The sequence below is a fragment of the Acomys russatus genome, chromosome 7 (assembly GCF_903995435.1).
Source record: "Acomys russatus chromosome 7, mAcoRus1.1, whole genome shotgun sequence".
NCBI classification, from domain to species: Eukaryota; Metazoa; Chordata; class Mammalia; order Rodentia; family Muridae; genus Acomys; species Acomys russatus.
This window is the reverse complement of record NC_067143.1, coordinates 4590642-4609458: the sequence shown is the minus strand read 5'-3', so window position 1 is coordinate 4609458 and position 18817 is coordinate 4590642. Positions and strand designations below refer to the sequence as shown.

At 52.7% G+C, this 18817-nt stretch overlaps 1 protein-coding gene across 1 annotated transcript; it reads right to left on the bottom strand.

The window, feature by feature from the left end:
- Window positions 1–1375: 1375 nt before the first annotated feature.
- On the bottom strand, window positions 1376–17859 carry Nup62 (nucleoporin 62). Its single transcript, XM_051148468.1, has 2 exons — window positions 17649–17859; window positions 1376–3263 (listed from the first exon to the last, which is right to left on the bottom strand). Exon 2 carries the CDS (start codon window positions 3185–3187, stop codon window positions 1634–1636), a length of 1554 nt encoding a protein of 517 aa, XP_051004425.1. The 5' UTR covers window positions 3188–3263; window positions 17649–17859; the 3' UTR covers window positions 1376–1633.
- Window positions 17860–18817: the final 958 nt, after the last annotated feature.

Below are 18817 nucleotides of genomic sequence, written 5' to 3'. Positions count from 1 at the left end.
GGGCCCAGCCTAAGGCAAGGTTACATTCTCTTCACACCTAAGCACGTGACCAATTGGGGTCAAGCTATGGGGTCAGGAGTGGGGAGCCCCGTCTTAAACAACAACAAAAACACACGTTGCGGAGGCCACTGGGGTCCTCAGTAATTGTGCCTTCCACTTCACTGGTCCTACCTCTTACGTGGCTTTCCCAAGACAGTTTCATATGGCTATATAGCTGAAGAGCACCTGTAACTCCACTCTGGAGTTACAGGTGCTCACCACAAAGCCAGGCTTTCTCACTTTTAAAAAATTCTTTGCGATTTTACTTATTTATTGTATGACTTAACTTGCATTTATCTCTACACTGCTGTATACAGTGCCCAAGAAGCCCAGAAGAGGGCACCCAATAACCTGGGACTGGAATTACAGGCAGAATTAAGCTACCATGTGGATGCTGTGAGTCAAACTAGGGTCCTTGGAACGCGAGCAGCAGTGCTCTTAGCCACTGAGCTACATTGCTAGCCCCTCACCCCACCCCAGCTTTCTCTCATACTTTGAACCCTAACAGGATCCAAGGAAATAACTTGTGGCCCCATTCTAGAATCTTCAGACTATGGGTACACGGTCTTTAGTCCTCTAGGAGTGGCAGCCTAAGCGAGCCCAGCATCTGGAACTCCCCACCCCCGTTCCCTGTTCCTCATTGCTGATGACATCACGACCTGCACCCATTAGAGTAATGGATGACTTACCACTTATGCACACTGGTGGACAGGACTCCCTTCTTGCACCTGCAAGCCTGCCCATCCCAGGAAGGTAAAGACTGGGCCTATGTGGCTCACTCAGCCAGTCGTTCCAACCCAGTGACACAGGACTAGATATCACACCAACAGCACCCCACCCTGACCGACAAATCTCAGACCTTTCCCCATGACCACAACAGGTCTGATTTCACAAATTTTTCTTTATTTAGAAAAGCAACATTTAGATTAGGGACCACACAGGCTACAGCAGAGTACAGAAAAATAAAATAGACCAGGGCACAACTGCTGGCCCTCAACGCTTAAGATAGTTTTGACACTGGGATATTCAGAAGCAATCTAATCTGCAGCCTCTCTGGCCCAAAGGACTTAGCAGTAGTCAGTCCCTGCCAGAGGAGCTCACAAGCTGGGAGTGAGAGGTAGTCAGCGCAAAGCAGGTGTTAGCTCAGTGTGCCTCGGTGACTCCATTGTGTGTGGCAGAGGCTCTGGAGGACATGGGCTAGACGGGAGTTGGAGAAGCACAGAGGCAGTGGTCTTTTAAGGCCACCATGTCTCCGTCCCAGGTGAGTTTCTTGGCCAGCATCTCCTTTGAAGCATCCTGCCTCACTGTCAGGAGTAGGTAGTCAGAGTAGGTAGAGGAGGAGTTGGACAAACAGGAGAAAACTGAACCTGCTGTGAGGCAGCACTGGGCTAACACTTGCCTTTGTTCTTTACCTGCTGGCCTAGAGCTCAGTGACCTTCTCGCTGGTCTCCAGAGCACACAGGTTCATCCATGAGGGCCATGTCCTGCAAAACACTTCTGCTAACAGGGAGTCAAACCAAACAACATTCTGAACACAGCCACCTGGAAGAAAGCCAGCAGCCCGCCTGCCAAGGAGCCCCCCCGCTGGGCAGGGCTAGTCAAAGGCAATGCGCAGGCTGCGCTCCTGCTCCTTGCGCCGGCCCTCGCACACGCGGCTGGCCTCTTCCACCCTCCTCTGCAGCAGGGCGGAGCTCTGGTCCACCCACTGAAGGGAGTCCATGTGCGCATTGAGGATCTTGCAGATCTGCTGCAGGGGGTCGCTGGTGTCTGCAGGGCCACCAGCCATGTTCAGGTGCTCGATGATGTCCTTGAGGTCCTGCGCCATGCGCTTGAGCTGCGCATCGATGTTCTCGGCCAGCTTGTAGGTCTTCTCGCGCTCCTCATCAGCGTGCTGAAGGTAGATGGTGCCACTCTGTTCCTTTACTGACTCCTCCAACGGGCTCAGAAGGTCCTCCAGCTCCTTCTGCTGCGAAAGGATGAAATCCAGCTCCTGGTCCAGCCGCTTCTGATCCAGCTTCACCTTCTCCACCTCACGGTGCAGGCTGGTGATCTTCTCCCCGTTCTCAATCAGTGTGCGGTCCCAGGCGTTGACCTGTGTGGCCTGCTGCAGGAAGTGGCGCTCCTGGTCCTCCAGCTCCAGGCTCCACTTGTTGATTAGGCTTTCCAATTGTGCATAGGTCATGGCAGGACCCGCGGCAGTTCCAGCTGCTGTGCTGGAGGCAGGCAGAGCAGTCCCAGTAGCTGCCACACTGCTGGGGCCAGCTGGCACCAGGGGTTTCAGGCTCAAGGCAAAGCCAGTGGTGGTTGTGGAGGAGGAGGAGGTGCTGGTAGCAGTGGTGCTGGTGGTGGAGGCAGCAGGAGCTGCTCCAGGGGCCTTGAGGCTGAAGCCCAAAGTCCCAGCACTAGGAGTGGCTGCAGCTGTCACTGGAGCCGAGAGGGAGAGCACTGTAGCACTGGACGAGGCAGGAGCAGCAGCTATGGAAGCAAAGAGTGTAGACCCTGCACTGGTAGTGGCAGCAGTGGGGGTGGCAGCAGCTGGCTGTGCTGCTCCTGCTGTAGTGGTCACCAGAGTGGCTGGAGTGAAGGGAGAGGCAGACAGTGCCGCGGGCTGGGCGGAGGCACCCACAGAGCCAGCGCTGAAGCCAGGAGCCGCAGGCTGGGCTGCACTGCTGCTGGTGAAGGAGAACCCCGAGGAGCCAGTGGACGGAGCAGAGGTGGCCGAGGAGCCAAAGACAAAGCCGGTGGGGGCTGTCCCCTGGCTGGAGGTGCTGCCGCTTGAGATGGCATTGGTGAGGGTGCTGCTGCCAAGCCCGAAGCTGCCAGTGTTGGCTGTGGCTGGTGTGGCGGCTGTGCTAAGGTTGAGCTTTGGTGTGCCAATCCCCAGGGCGAAGCCAGACCCTCCAGAAGCCGGTGTTGTTCCAAAGTTGAATCCTGGGGTTTGTGTGGTTGGGGTCTGTGTGGTGAGTGAGAAGAGGCCAGTGGAAGGGGTGGTCGCAGCTGGCTGGGAGGGAGTCCCAAAATTAAAGCCTCCAGTGCCAGAAGCAGAGAAGGAAAAGCCAGTGGCAGGTGTGGTGGTTGCAGTCTTCGCAGTGCCAAATGTAAATCCGCCAGCAGGGGCCCCGGTGCCTCCAAAGTTAAACCCACTCATGGCTCTGGAATCTCCCGGTGGCAGCTACTCCAACTCTGGGGCAAATCCGTCAGCGTCTGCAACCTTGGGGAGGTTTCTAGAGCAGAGGAAGTGACATGGTCAGATGGCAGTTTAGGACAGGAAAGGTCAGTGGTGTGGAGGGTAGCGGGCTGGATGCAGAGCTGGCAGCAGCCCTGCCTCTTCCTTTGCTAACCTAACCAGGTCCAGTAAACCAATGGGAGCTGAGTGCTCCTAGGCATGCTTAACTCCCACTACCAGGGAGGCCTCAGGAAGTCCACAAGAAGACACTCTATTGAGTTGGGACCAGGACACAAGGAACACCTGCAGGACCAGCTCTTCCAGGCTGCCAGCACTGGATTCGATTCTTGCGGCAGAGCAGGCCTGGGACTGTGCCCTTCTAAATCAGGGTGAGCATGAGAGCGCAATGCTCAGGGATAAATGGAGACCCAGGTTAGCCAATCAGATGTTACTTGGGGTTCTGCTCTAGGTGGAAACCAATGATGGGTGGGAGGGACAAAGCACTCCATAAGCCAAGAGCAGCCACAGCCCACCCCACTTACAGCCCTGGACTTCTGGAAGTTCAGACTGAAGCAGCTCCAGGCAGAGCCATCCAGCTGCTGTTTGCAGAGCTTCTGTGGTAAGAAGGTGACAGGGAGCACCAAGTAGGAACTTTGTCCCATCAGAGCTATGGAGATGGCTACAAGCTAGCAGGCGGTGAGATATGAGTGGGTTCATGGACCTGATGGAGTCACAGGACACATCCCCTATCCTAGGACAATGAGACAGAGACACAGAGCAAACGGCTCACACAGTATCACAGAGTGCAGCAGAAAGTACCCTTCAGAGCTGTATGACCCCTGCTGGGCCTCCTGAGGTGTTGGGGGCCATCCCTTCTGTGGGCAGCTCTGCCCACAGGCTCACTCCACAGTGGAGAAGCACCACTGGTGGGCTTCCGCATTGTGTGTGTGTGTGTGTGTGTGTAGGTAGGCGGGTAGGTGGTACTTGTGTCTTTTTCAGTTTTTATTTACATTATCTCTATCTTCCCGCCCCCCCCCCCCCCCAAGACAGGGTTTCTCTGTGTAGCTTTGGCTGTCCTGGACTAACTTGGTAGACCAGGCTGGCCTCCAATTCACAACGATCTGCCTGCCTCTGCCTCCCCGAGTGCTGAGATTAAAGGCTACATTATCTTTTGAGATGGAATCATTCAACGGGACTTGTAACTCTCCAATTAAGCTAGGCAGGTAGGCTGGCCAGAAAGCTCCAGCTACTGTGTCCAGCTTTTTTATGTGGGTGCTAGCTAGGGCTTGACCTAAGGTCCTCATGCTGTGTAGTAAGCACTTTATTGACCAAGCCATCTCCCCACACACTGACATTCTGTTCTTTGGGACAGGGTCTCAGGATGAAGCCCAGGCTGGCTTCAACCTTGCAATCCTTTTTGCCCTAATCTTCAAATGTAGAGATTACAGGTACACACTGCCACACCCTCTCATGTCTGCTGTTCTGAGGCTCCAAGACTGTGGTAGACTGTGATAATACCCAGAGGAAATAAACACACCGTGTGACCCTGTCCTTCCCTCAACATTAACAAGAACATTATGACTCTCTGAGCTCAGGCCCTGCCTCAGCAAAGTGGGATGGCACCTAGGATGCTTGCTGAGGCATGGAGACATGATTTGAGGTGCTTGCTGTCCCCGAGGCATTTTCAGGGTAAGAAGGTGGCTTGCAGGGTTGCGGCAATACCCAGCTGTGAGGTTCCTAGGAAGACCTGGGTGCGGCTAACCTCAGGTTTACTATGAATTTAGTTTGTGGCCTCTGTTCAGTGAGTCATCAGGCCATGATAAGAACCACAACAGTAGTCCAGAGGCTTCTAGGCAGCAGACCCAGACCCACTGTGGGGACAGCACCACGTGGTGTTCTCCTTCCCTGGCCTTACAGTTGTCCTGGGAAAGAGGAGTCTGTGGACACTGCACGGACAGGTAATGGGACTCAGGAGGAAGCTAAGCCAGATTTCATCTGTGACCTCTGGCCTTGCCCTTCCTTGAGAGGGTCCTGAAGCTTGCAGTACCTGTTTCCCAATGTCCTCTACCAAGAACAAGGTCTCAAATGAGAAGCCAAGCGCCCGGTACCCGCCCTCTCCCCTAGCCTCCCCCCAACACTATGTCCGCCTCCTCAGACCCGAGCCTTCTCTGGCTGCCTCCTTCCTGTGGTCTAGAACTGTAGAGCTCACAGGAGCTTCTAGGGAAAGTTATTTCACTCTTAAAAGGGGGCCCTGTTCAGCACCCAGACACCTCTGGTGTGACAGACTTCCTCACTGGTGAGCACCTGGACTAGATGAGTTATCGCTGCCCACGCACCCAATCGGCTACGCTTCATACCTCAGTTCTTAAAACAGAGCGGAAAGCTTTTGCTATTAGTAAGCTGCAGAGGAGAATTCTTTTATAAAGTTCGCTGTAATTACTATAAATACGTCGAGCTTCCGTGGTGTCAAGAGGTGTTGTGACGCCCACTGCTCAAAGACACCAGCTCAGACCACAGTGCCAGGACTGGGGAGGGAGAGCCTGGAGACAACAGTCTGAACAGCAGGAGGCTCTGGGTGCCCAACTCCTGGGAGGGAATCCAGTCCTCAGAGCACCCTGCCCGACAGTCTACGCTAATGTGAGTCACGGTGGACGACGACCCTCATGACTCAGGTGAGCTTCCCTGGCCTCGGTTCAGACAAGGACTCAGCTACATCTCCCAGCCTAGTGATGCAGATGGCTCAGTTACCCATAGTCTGTGCTAGGATGGCTATCAGTATGCAGCACCATGCGTGAGATCCAGAGACAGAAAAGCGAGGACTGCGTGAGTCCTGCCGAACACTGGGAGGCAAAGGTCTTTGTTACTGCATTAGTGCTGGCGCAGGCACAAATACTACGCTGATGAGCTGATGATTAAGACTAAAAAGAAAAAAAAAAAAAAGATTCTCAGGCCGTGCGTAGCGGTGCACTGGGAAGCCAGAGGCAGGTGGATCTCTGTGAGTTCAAGGCCAGCCTGGTCTACAAAGTGAGTCCAGGATGGCCAAGGCTACACAGAAAGACACTGTATCAAAGAACAAAAACAAATAAACAAACAAAAAAACACCAGCCAAACAAACAATCCCCCCCAAAGATGATTCTCATGCAGCCTAGAACTCACTATCCATACTAGCTCAGACACCAGTCTGCCTTCCCAGTGTGCCACAGCACTCTGCTGGCTCAGACTTTTTGCTGAAGCAGCTAGAGGGGCCTGACAAGTGTGGAGCTAAACTGGAGAGAACGTTGGAAGCAATGGGCTGGGAGGCAGGTGAGGAACTTTGAGTGAATTCTGGGGACAGAAGCAAGCACAAGGTAGGGCCGGACCCAGTGAGCCAGTGATGACTCCCTCAGTCCTGGGAGCCCTTCAGCTGCAGACACCTTCACTACAGCCCGCCCATCTCCACAGACAGACTTCCAGGAGAGCGTGGTGCGAGGAAGCAGGCAGTTCCAGACAACATGGCACTGGCTAGACAGCCACAATGAGGCCACAAGAGTCACCCAGGCTGCTGTGTTCTCCCAGACTTTGTCCTAGTTACACAGTGCCCCTCCATCCATCTCTTGGCTAATTTTCTGAGCCAGGTTGGCTGCCTCCTAAGTGCTGGGATTTCTGGCCTGGATGGCAGTGAAAGGTCCTTCTTACTTTCTGATCATCTGTGTGCCCGGGTCACAGCCAGCCTGCCAACACCTCAGCACTCCTTCACCACTGGCCTGCCTTACCTAAGCCAGACTATTTTTCACATTTAACCCCATCCTGAGCTAGATGGCTACCAGGCAGGCAATCAGGGCTTGTCCTCTGAACCCAAGAGGTAGAGCACCAACACATTCTACGTGAACACTTGTCCATATAGAAGCGGAGCACTTGCTGTGGTAGCAGTCTGCTTTAACAAAGCAACAGACATCACTGGCATGCTTTAGCAGAGGCTAGTGAGACTCTGGGGAAAATAAGATAAGGGGCTGAGGTGCAAGCATAAGGTGTGGGTGCCACCCCACCAGGGCCGAGTGTGAAAAGCACAGTTAGCACTGCCCACCAGGACCGCAGCAGCGAGAGGCCGACTATGGATGGCATCTGTTTTGTTTGGAGCACCATGTAAGTGCTCACTGCTACTCTGAATAAGAACTGGTAACTGCAATGTCACAGCACAGCACCAGCTAGAGTACCACTACTCAGCAAGCCCTGGAACCTTCCTGAATGGAAAAGCACATCTAAGAGGGGATGTAACCTCTTCAAGGTAACACAGCAGAGGCCCAGGCCATGTAATGGAGATGAAGCCCCGATGGCATCCTTACTCTAGACTCCTACTGCCCTCGCTTTCTTACACTGAGGTCAAAAAGGAGAACACGCCAGGAACTCCCGGACCGGCCCAGCCCAGGAACAAGGAGCAGGCCCCACAGCCCATCTGAAGCCCACCCCCCACTCCTAGCCCTGCAATCTGTGAGTCTCCTTAGGCTGGGCTCGCCTAAAGACGCACGCCTTTAATCCCAGCACTCGGGAAGCAGAGGCAGGTGGATCACCGTGAGCTTGAGGCCAGCCTAGTCTACAAAGGGAGTCCAGGACAACCAAGGCTACACAGAGAGACCCTGTCTTGAAAACAAAACAAAAAATCAGATCCTTGTCAGGTACTAGCTGGGAAAACCTTTTTGTCCCCGGCATACAGCCAATGGCCACCAGGTGGTGCTGTGGCAATGCAAAGCCAGGGAAGGACCGGACAGAAGCTAGTTCTGAGGGGACCTTCTGGTTTGAGAAAGTTAATAGTTTTAAGAACCCCAACAAGATGGACATGATGGCATAGGCTTGTAACTTCAACACTCAGAAAGTGGGATTAGGAGCCAGGCGTGGTGGCACACGCCTTTAATCCCAGCACTCGGGAGGCAGAGGCAGGCGGATCGCTGTGAGTTCGAGGCCAGCCTGGTCTACAAAGTGAGTCCAGGACAGCCAAGGCTACACAGAAACCCTGTCTCGAAAAACAAAAACAAACAAACAAACAAAAAAGTGGGATCAGGAGAAGACGGCGCTCAGGTGTGTCAGCTTCACAGTGAATTTAGACCAGCCTGTGCTACATGAACTCTTGTCTTAAAATAGGGTATTTGCATTTCTGCTTTTGTGAGTGGCTCTCCAGGAGCTTTGCATTGCTAGACAAAATGAAAATCTGTAGGAAAAGGGTCATGGTAGGACCAAAGACCAACAGAGAGGTAGGGGAGGGAGAGAAAAGGGTGGAACCTGATCCATGGAAGGCCCAGCCACACTCCAACTCCCACATGTGCCTCATGTGCCCCACATGGCTGTCTCTCATGGAAGAAACCCTTCTAGTTCTCAGGGAACACATTAGCTCCACACTTCCTCCAGTGCAGAGCAGACAATGCCTTTTAGCTACCTTCAAGTCGGAGGCAACCTGGACCACACCCACAAGAGAGCTCCAGGTCCATTGGGAGACCCTGTCTCAGTAAGGTAGAGATAGAAGAGACCCCATAGACCTCTGTCCTGCACAAGCACGCGCACATGTGCACTTGCATTCACACCTGCATACAAACAAGCGGACAAGCACCCATTACACCCCACACCTGGTGGTTTGTTCACATGGCTTAGTCCAGCACTAAGGTCCTAAAGCCATGATGACGTAGGTTGTCACCTATGCCTCTGTCTAGGGTCTCTTAAATGGAGACCAGGCCTTGAATTCTGGATTCTGCTGCCCTGGATGTTGGGATCACAGGTCAACATCACACCCAGCTTTTCCAGAAACTTTCTGAACACATAGGCAATCCTCTGACTTTCTCATGTACACATGTGTGCACCCACATAAAATAAGTCTTAAAAAAAAAAAAAAACAAAAGGCTGCTACTCAATATCATTTTCCCCCACACATTTATCTCAAAAATTACAATCTGCTTGTACCAGTGGTGTGTTCCCCAAGATGACAATGCTGCCTCTACAACCATCAAAATCAAGTGCAGCATCCATCTTAGAGACCCGTAGTACCTCACTGACTTCATGATCTGACTGAGGTACAGTCAGACAGACACACACACACACACACACACACACACACACACACACACACACACACACACACCCTGGTGGTGAGGGGTGGGAGGTGGAGTTTTCTGAGGCTCTAGAGAAGCCTCGTAAGGATGGCTTGAATTCTGGAAGTGGAGAAGAGCAGTGCGCTTCCTCACTCCCTAGCACAGCAGGCACCTCGCTGTCACCATCTCTTTCTCCAACATGCACTCTAAGACTTTCCCAGCATGTTGCAAATAGAAAAAGGGGGTGGGGGGCGGGGGAAGAAAGAAGGAAAGCCCCAAAGAGCCAAGAGAATCAAAAGGCCAATGCCAGCTCTGACAAGACTTTATTTAAGGTAATAAGAGGAGGAAGACACAGTTTGAAGCAGGCACAGTCTCTCACTGGGTAGAGGAAGCATGAGGCTAGCAGAGGCACTAAGTCCCTGCCTGTGTGTGTGTCTAATGGCTGCACCTGCAGATGCTCAGCCTTTTCCCTCCCTCCTCCAGAGGAAACACTCTGTACCTCAGAAGTCAGCCCACAGCTAATAAGCAATTACACCTTCCCTTACTCCCTAGGGCCTCCACCAACTCAGGCGACAAACACCCTGACCCCACCCCCAAACCTAACCAGCTCACTTGCTACCAGGAGCATACAGCAGAAGAGGTTACAAGGAGGAGTGTTGAGCTCGGGTCCTGCAACTTTTTGTTTGAGACAGAATATTGACTGCTACCCAACACATAATGTGCTCCAGCTAAAGTCTAGTGCCTGCTCCTACTGGTTTGAAATGACAGTTTATCTCTTGCACTGTACTGTTTTTCTTCCTATGTCCAACCCCATTTTTGTTTTGAGATAGGGAAACCTGGAACTCAAAATTCTCCTGCGTTTTCACCCCCTGCAGCCAACGCACTTGGCCTGTTGATACCTTTAATATTCAAGGCCACTCTGGCTTCCCCTTCACTAAGAGCCTATCCGGGCCTCTCACAGTGCCATGCATTAGCTGTGGTATGGTGGTTCATGACCACAATTCAGCACTTGGGAGGCTGAGGCAGGAGGATTGCCTGGGCTATACAGTGACTACTAGGCCAGCCAGAGCCATACAGCAAGATAGTTTCAAAAAAGCAAAGGACCAGAGAGGAGGCTCAGGAGTTAAGAGCTTTGCAGAGGACCAGGGTTTGGTTCCTAGCACCCACAACTGGTGGTTCATAACTTCCTTTAACTGTAGCTCCACAGTTGCCATCTGGCCTCCCAGGGAACACATGGTGCACATAACCTCATCAATGCTTATACACCCACACAGAAACGAAGGAAGAGCAAGTCCAAATCCCACTGTGCTCTAAGTAGCTCCTGTTGCAGGGCACCCATACACATTTCCCCTTAGGACAGACTGATTCTGTGTGCACTATCACAGAATGTCCATGTAAGCCCCTTCCAGCTTGTTTCTTACTCTGGGATGTTACAGACCATGGTTGGGACACATTTTATCCATTCATGACCTTTGACGTCCAGGAAACCAATTTTTCTCAGTAAACAAACATCAAACCCCTCCAACAGGGTTGGGAAGCCAGCTGTTTCCAGGTGCACTTGGGGGAGGCTGCTGGCTGGTTGTGTAGCTCATGCTAGCTCAAAGACCAGCAACTGCACCCGGTAGTCTGCCACTCTTCTGCTCAGATATACTCTCACCCACCAGGAGGAGACAGAATTTCCACACCCACTGTACCAACACAGTATCAATAATAAACATGAGCTACCATTCAGCACCCACCGTGGCAACCAGGACAGACCTGTGTGGCAAACAACAATAGCAAGGCACAGGCTCAGACGACAACACCTAGTGTTAAATGTGCTAAAGGTCGGCCGAGACCCTTCCAGCCCAACTACTTCAGACCTCAGATGCCACCCAATGGCCAAAGTTTTCCCAAGCAAAATAAATCCATTCCTCTGCCAACTACCTGTCCTTTAGAGCTGAGAGAGGCAGACACAAGTGACTACAGGAGGTAGCATCAGGCTTTCTCGGGGGATTGGTGGGGCAGGATACAGGAAAGCTACTAGATGGGCCCATTGTTAAGGGCATACTGAGAAGCTCCCTACCCAGGGTGGGAAAGGCCTGCTCCTTGGAGTCTTACCACCACCGCCTCCTGGAAATCCAAGTTGGACCACAAAGAGGATGCACAACCACTAGGGTGGCCGTAGAAGAGATGGACGGTGCTGTAGGGTGTGGCAGCCACCTTGCAAACCTCAAAGTGCCTCGAGGTCAGTTTCTTTCAATTGAGGTCCCCATATCTCAGTACCAAGATAGAAACTTGCCTTGCATGTGTATCTCCCCAGAAGAGCAACACTCGCCCTATGAGGGCAAAACAACCTAACCAATGACCATCAAAACCAACGAAGGGCCAAACAAACCCGAAACATCCATCCATCCATGGAGTGTAAGTCAGCCTTCAACAGAGCAAGGCTGCCTGTTGTAGTGATATATGCATGCAATTCCAGCACTTGGAAGTCTGAGGCCAGCCTAGGTTATACAGCAAGGCCCTGTCTCAAAATATAAATAAAAAATAGGGCTGGAGATACGGTTCAGCGGCTAAGAGTATTGTCTGCTCTTCCAGAGGTCCTGAGTTCAATACCCAGCAACCACATGGTGGCTCACAACCATCTACAATGTGATCTGATGCCCTCTCTGGCCTGCAGGGGTACAAACAGGCAGAGCACTGTATATGTAATAAATAAATCTTAAAATAAAGAGAGAGGGGGAAATAGAGAGGCAGCACAGCACCATAACGCTCTGCACAAGCACCAAGAGCAGAGAATAGTGAGGCCATTGCTGGGCAGGCCAGGCTAGCAGGAAGGGCTGAAATGCTCCAGTCATCTGACTGAACACCAAGAGGCACCAGACTGTCCAGGGGGACTCCTCTGTCACTCTGCACTTTTTGGGCCCTTCTCTCAGAAGCAGCTTTCTGAAGAAGCATTGAGGTAGGGCCAGGCTCACCCAGGCTGTAAGGAGTAGGTTCTCTGGGGATCAGGCTATAGACAAAGGGAGGGTAGCCTCCCCCGTCCCTGTGGTTCTGGGATAACCAGTGTCTTATACACAAAGAGGGCCCTATCACTGAACAAAGCCATACACCCTCAGCCCCTATAAAACTTTTATTTTTGACAGTCTCAAAGTTGTCAGGGCATCAAAATAAAATACTCCAGGCAGCACTTAACTTCTGATCCTTGTCTCCACCTCTAAGTGCCAGGGTTCAAGACTGTGCCATACGGCTAAGGCACCTATTGTCCTATGTGACTATCTCCCAGCAAATGAGGTAGAAACTTGCTATTGTCCCAATGAAGAGAACTTCAGTAGCTGCCTGATGAACCTCTCCTACCAGGCACCTCCCATCCACCTTCCACCCCACCAACCACAAGACACCTCTAGTCTTCCAATCCTAGACTCAGATGACATCTTACATTCACCCCAGACTCACTTAGGCGTCACTCTCAAATACAACTCAGCAGGAACACAGAGTATCTCCTGTCCCCAACTGCCATGGATGTAGCCAGGGAGAATAGACTCCAAGGGACAGATACAAATTGGAGATTTCCAAGTTTTTCTGACTCACTCACAGTCCAAACTTGAACCTCAGACAAAGTCTAGACTGCCATCTTCCTTATCAACTCAGCAGCTGCCCAGCCCCACCCACAATCCCTTTCAGGTATGGCTGGGGGTCCCTCTGAAAGGGCTCAGTCCTGATGCCTGGGCCCTCTACCACGACTGCCCTCAAGTTGCACTACTGTCCCTGTTTTCTTCATGAGGTGCCAGGCTCAGGACTGGTTCCTAGGTTCCAGGACACTACAGTGTTAACTGCCACCAGTCTCCCTGGATACAGTTATCTCCTAGATAAAGACACAGGCTGAGAAGATGTGGCAGGATGGACAATGGCCACACAGATTCATCCACACCAGTATCCATGGCCTGTGAACACTATCCCACAGCAGAGCATTCAGCATAGACGAGTCAGGTGAAGGTTCCTCTCAAAACTCTATTACTCTGGATTATCTGGGAGAGCCCAAATGCACAAACACAGGGCTTCTGTAAGCAAAGCAGGAAGCTCAGAGCAAGAAGCTGCGAGTTGGATTGAGTCAGAGACTCCTGAATGAGGTGACGTAGGGGGCCACCGCAACACGGGGTAGCCTCTATATACTGGAATGCCTAGGAACTCAGTTCCTTGGAAACCTCAAGAATTCTGTAAGTGTGTGCTGTCTGAATCTCTTGTCACAGCAGCAAGAGGGAACAAACCAGTGCAGGTGACACCTACAATGTGGGAGCCAGTACAGAACCCTGAGGCCAACTCAGCTGTGATGAGTTACAACAGTGAGCTCTATTGAAGGGGAGGAGGCATTGTAAGGGAAGGACAGGGGCTCTGGAGAACTGAGCACCCGGCCACGTGGCACTGCCCTTTCCCCAGCTCAGCTGGCCTTGGCCTTCTGCCCTTGTTTGCCATGACGCCCACCTCCAACCCCCGGCCATAGTGACCCAGTTTTACTTGCTCCCTAGCACTGTCTGGGGATTATGTATCAAGTTTCCTGCCCTCACACAGGCAACCCATTCAGAAGTGTCCTGCTGTCTATGGGGGTGGGGAGGTGGCAGAGTACTGAGGATTCTAGGAAAGAACAAAGCCCTGACCGTATCCTCCATGTATGGAGGAGATGGTCACAGAGGCCGACACCAATCTACAGGCACACCAGTCAGTAACGTAGGGTGGACCGCAAAGAGAACCTACACAAGATTCTGAGGTAGACAAGGTTTCCCTGACTCTACACACCCAAGCATTACACTGGGTGCTGCTGAAGACGCCTCCCGCCCCTGTACCTGGTGGGTCCTTTAATTAGGAAATGAGGCAGACATGTGCACTCACACTGGGAAGCCAACTGGCATGCTGGTGCCTACCCTACCGAGATGTAAGCAGACAGAGCAACTACGCCCAGAGAGCCCAAGCTGCTTCCATCACGTAGGGCTGCTCCCTCAATTGGGAAAGCAGGGCTTACAACAGTACAGATAACGAGGGAGGCAGCTAGGTTGACAAGAATAAAGATATATAGTATATGTCCCTAGAAAATACCAAACAGAAAAACCAACCAACTCTCTCTGCACAACAACAAAAAACCAGAAGCCAAAAACAACAAAAACCCAGGTAAGTAATGGTTCAGGTTTGAGGCCTCATAGGAGGTAGGAAGCCTGCTCTATCAGACAACTGTGGCCATGCACAATTCTCTTACCCTTTACAGGCCTCAGGCTGGTCTTTCACAACCAAGCTAGGGGACTTTGGGATGCCAGGCCCTTTCTCAGCACAAAGCCCCAGATTCTCTGCATTCTGCATAGGGGCCTCCCACCCAGGTCTTTGCTACCTGGGAGCTGTTGCCAGGTGCTCTGTGACCCCTAGAGAATTCCCTCACCCCTTCCTACCCATCAGAGCCAGGGCTGATGCAACTGCCTGCAACCAGCCGTATCACTCCTTAGCTCAGGCCCCTCCGCACAGGAAAAGAGTTCCAAGCAGCTCCACCCTTGTTCCTGGCTCCCCCACAGGACTTTGTTTTGTTTGTTTTTTGAGAGGAGACAGCACAAGCTGCCATTTGAGACTGGGTAAGAGTTAAGGAAAGGATAGAGAAACACACATGATGGACACACTACAATACGGGCCTGGGTACTGGCCAAGGTTCAGGGTGGCAGGCCTCCATGGACGACCACCCACCACAACCACCATAAATAAAAGTGACGGCTGTACACACTGAAGAGGACATGGCAGCTAAATGTGAAACAAGCACCTATTCAGCATGACTGAGTCAAAGTGGATTTGAGTGGGGGGGGGGGGAGAGGGAGAGAGATATCTCAGGAGAGAAAAAGGGTGTGCAGACCCTTGGCTGTGACAGATGCACTGCGGGAGGAAAAACTATGGGTCTGATACCCCAGCCTGCACTGTCTGCAACCTTTCTGATTCTTCCAACAGCTCACTTTAAAATATCCTATGTGAGGGAAGGGGCACCATGAGCACTGCGTCACAGCATACTGTCTCAAAAATAAAGCACCCATGGGGGCAAGGATGCAGCTCAGAGGGGTACAATGCCTGTCTAGCCTTCATGAAGCCCTGGGTCCACCCCAGCACTGCAAGGCTATCCTCAGCTAAATAGCAAGTTCAAGGCCAGTCTGGAATGCAAGAGACTCTCAAAAACCCAACAGGATGGAAATGAAGCCTAGCAGCAAAGAGCCCATTAGATGCAAGGCATCCAAATCCAATCCCAAATGCACCACAACCACAAAAAAAGACAAGTGGTAAGGAGACAAGACACACCCATTTCTGTATTAGTAGCACTTACTGTGTGTGACTAGCCTAAGCACACTCCACAGCTGGCAAGTGACATATCATGTAGCTGCAGTACCAGTACCTGTCAGCGGACAAGAGTGACTGCTCCAAGGAAAGTGCTCAGCTCCCAAAGACTTCCTACTTGTAACTTTCAAAACCAGTTTCCCCATCTGCTTTGAATCTTTTTTTTTTCTTTTTTTTAAATACTACCAAGGATGGATCCCAGAGCCTGGTGAGCACTTTACCACCGACCCACACCCACTGCAGAATCTTTCTAAGTTTCCTAGATGGCCAAGAACTCATTTCCTAGTTCAGGCGAGCCTTAAAACTTTTGTTTGTTTTTGTTTTTCTAGACAGGGCTTCTTTCTGTAGCCTTGGCTGTCCTGGACTCGCTTTGTAGAGTAGGCTGGCCTTGAACTCACATCGATCCACCTGCCTCTGTCTCCCAAGTGCTGGGATTAAAGGCGTGCGCCACCACCGTCCGGCTAACTTGTTTTTTAAAATGACACTCTTATTTGGTAAGCAGACACGACACGCCTCAAGTGTGACGGAGGTCGAGGACAGTGTTCTAGAGCTGCTTTTGTCCTCCCACATGGGTCCTGGGGACGGGACTCAGATGGTCAGATTGAGTGATGACCACTCAGGTAAATCTGTCAGGTATCAAGACTCCAACTTCGACTATCTGTGCCTCAGCACAAAGAGCAGGCTTGGCCTTTGAATCTTTTCTTAAAACATATTGAGGCCAGCCAGTATGACCTTGAACTCATGACCTTTTCTGAAATGCTGGGATCACAGGCCAGCATTCTACTGAGCTCCACCTCCACCCCAGATGGAATGTCCAGATATAGACAGCCATGGGGTGGGAAGCAGGGTTCATGTATCAGCCTAGGGAAGGACACGAGAATTATATTTTTTTAAAAAATATTCACTTCTATTATCTGAGCTATGTGTATGGGGGGAGTGGTATGTGCACATGAATTCCAGTGCCCACAGAGATCAGAGGTGTGAGATCCTCTGAAGTTGGGACTTACAGGTAGTAAACTACATGAGGTTGGTGCTAGGAATTGAACTCAGGCCCTCAGAAGAGCCACCTCTCCAGCCCAAGGGGCTTCTTCTCCTAAGTGGAATATAAACGTCGTATTTTGGGTCAAGGTCAGGAGATGATTATCTCGTGAGGTCAGCCAGGAAACAAGGGGCAAAGCAGTGACCCATCTGATCAGACTCAGAGCTAAGGGGAGGTCAGCAGGGGGCGAGCACCAGCAGGCCGACCGAGGACGAGCAGGTGGGGCACAGATGGACACATGGACAAGCTGGATGACTAAGTACGGGTCTGGTGGGGGAGATTAGACATGAAATCAGACCTCCGGAGTTCTTAACTGAAAACACTGACTCGGCGGGTAAAGGCTGCCAAACATGACGATCTGAGTTCCAAGCATGGGGCCCACATGGTGAGAGAAGCGACAACTCCTGCTACTTTCTTCTCTGACCACCACACACATACAAAATAAATGTTTAAAAACAAAGTTGAGTAAAAGCCCTGTAATTAGGACTTCGTGGTCTACTTTCCAAAGCTAGCATATTTTTGAACTTTTACACTTATTTATAAACATTTTGGGGACGTTAACTCGCAGCAGCTGCTTCGAACTCGGCTGAGAAGCCTAAGCTAGCTTGAACTCCCACGAGGGCTCACAGCGGGCGACATCGGTTGGGGACTGGTCGCAAACTCGTGAGGCAGGGAGAGATAACGAGAGATGCAATAGAGTCGCACAGAATCAGGAGACCGAGCCCCGGGCCCCCGGCCTGTGAGAGAAGGGTCGGGGCGACATGGCGGAGCCGGGGTCGCCACCGCCCCGTCGGGGCCACGCGGGGGCGGGGCGGGGCGCGGAGGGATCCAGGCAGCCCGCGCTGCGCCGCCCCCGGTATATCTGTGCCCAGGCCCCGGGGCCGCCTCATTCTCAATCCTCTCCACACCGTCTCTCCTTAACGCTCCCGCCACGCCGCCTCCGCCCGCGCAGCCCCCGCCATGGCTCTGTAGCCGCGACCCCCGTCGTGCCCACAGCCCCCGTTTACGCGCTCACCGCGCCTGCACTCTCCGCTCCCACCGTCTCTTCAGCCGAGGCCGCCGCCGCCGTCGCCTCCTCTCCTTTCCGCAGCCATGGAGTGAGTAACCGCTCGCCCCTCCCTCTCCAACCGCCTTTCCCGCCCTTTCCCAGAGCTCGCGGGGCTTCAAGGGCCGTCCTCGTGGGGGCGGGAGGGGGGGTGGGGAGAGAAGGTCGGAAGACGAAGTGAGGAAAGTGCGACCGCGCAGGCGCAGTAGGAGGAAGATGGTGGCCGGCGCGTCCGCTGAGCATGCGCACTTGGCTCGAGCTGTGGCCGCGGGGTGGGGGTTGGGGTGGAAGCGTGGCTTCCGGAGAGTTTGAGGGGCTTTTAAGGTCGGGTCGAACGCCATTGCGCCTGCGCGCTAATTCCCAGCCCCCCCCCTTCCTCCCGCCCCTCAGAGGATGCGACCCACACCCTGTTGCGCACGCGCATTAGCCTACCCCGAGGCCTGAACTACGAAGGGCGCCGGTAATTGGCTAAACATGCGCCCTGGTCCCCAGGAGGGGGAGTGGCGTAACAATGGCGCGCTTCCGGGGTCTGAGCATGCGCTCTGACGCCTGGAGCGCGGTCAACCAGCGAGGATGGGCGGGGTTTAGACGGGCCGAGCGCCTTGAAGCTCGGCCTCAGCTTCCCTCCAATCAGGCGCCTGCTGGGGCGGGGACTGCTTTAGATTGACAGGGAAGGCTTAGGAATGCCTGTAAGAGACGAAGCTAGGACCACAGGGGCGGGGCCTCTGGGGACTTTGCTATTGGGGGGGGCGGGAACTGACTGAGACAGACAGGCGAGTGGGCGTGGCTTCTCGTAGGATCTGTAGAAGTCACCTAAACTTTTAAGAGTGGGATTTGAGTGTGTGACACTGCCGAAGGGCCCGGGCATGGCCGAATTCCTCTGGGAACCACTACGAGTTGAGTGGACTCTAAAGGAGGTGTAGCCTAAAAGAAATAATTGATGCGGAAAGGGCGTAGCTAGAAGAAAGTTCCCTTGGGATTGAACTGTTTAGAAAGAATAAGATGAGGTGGATAGGAGGGGACCACCCCCCCCCCCGAGGGAATTCCCCTGGGAAAACACTAGGTCTCTGTGTCGAGGGGGGAGACGGGGCTTGGTAATGTGTGGAACTTTGGGGAGGGGGAATTCGGGGAGGGAAGGG

Bases quoted from the DNA above. Each gene is read 5' to 3' on its own strand.
- Nup62 (XM_051148468.1), bottom strand. From the start codon at position 3,187: ATGAGTGGGTTTAACTTTGGAGGCACCGGGGCCCCTGCTGGCGGATTT.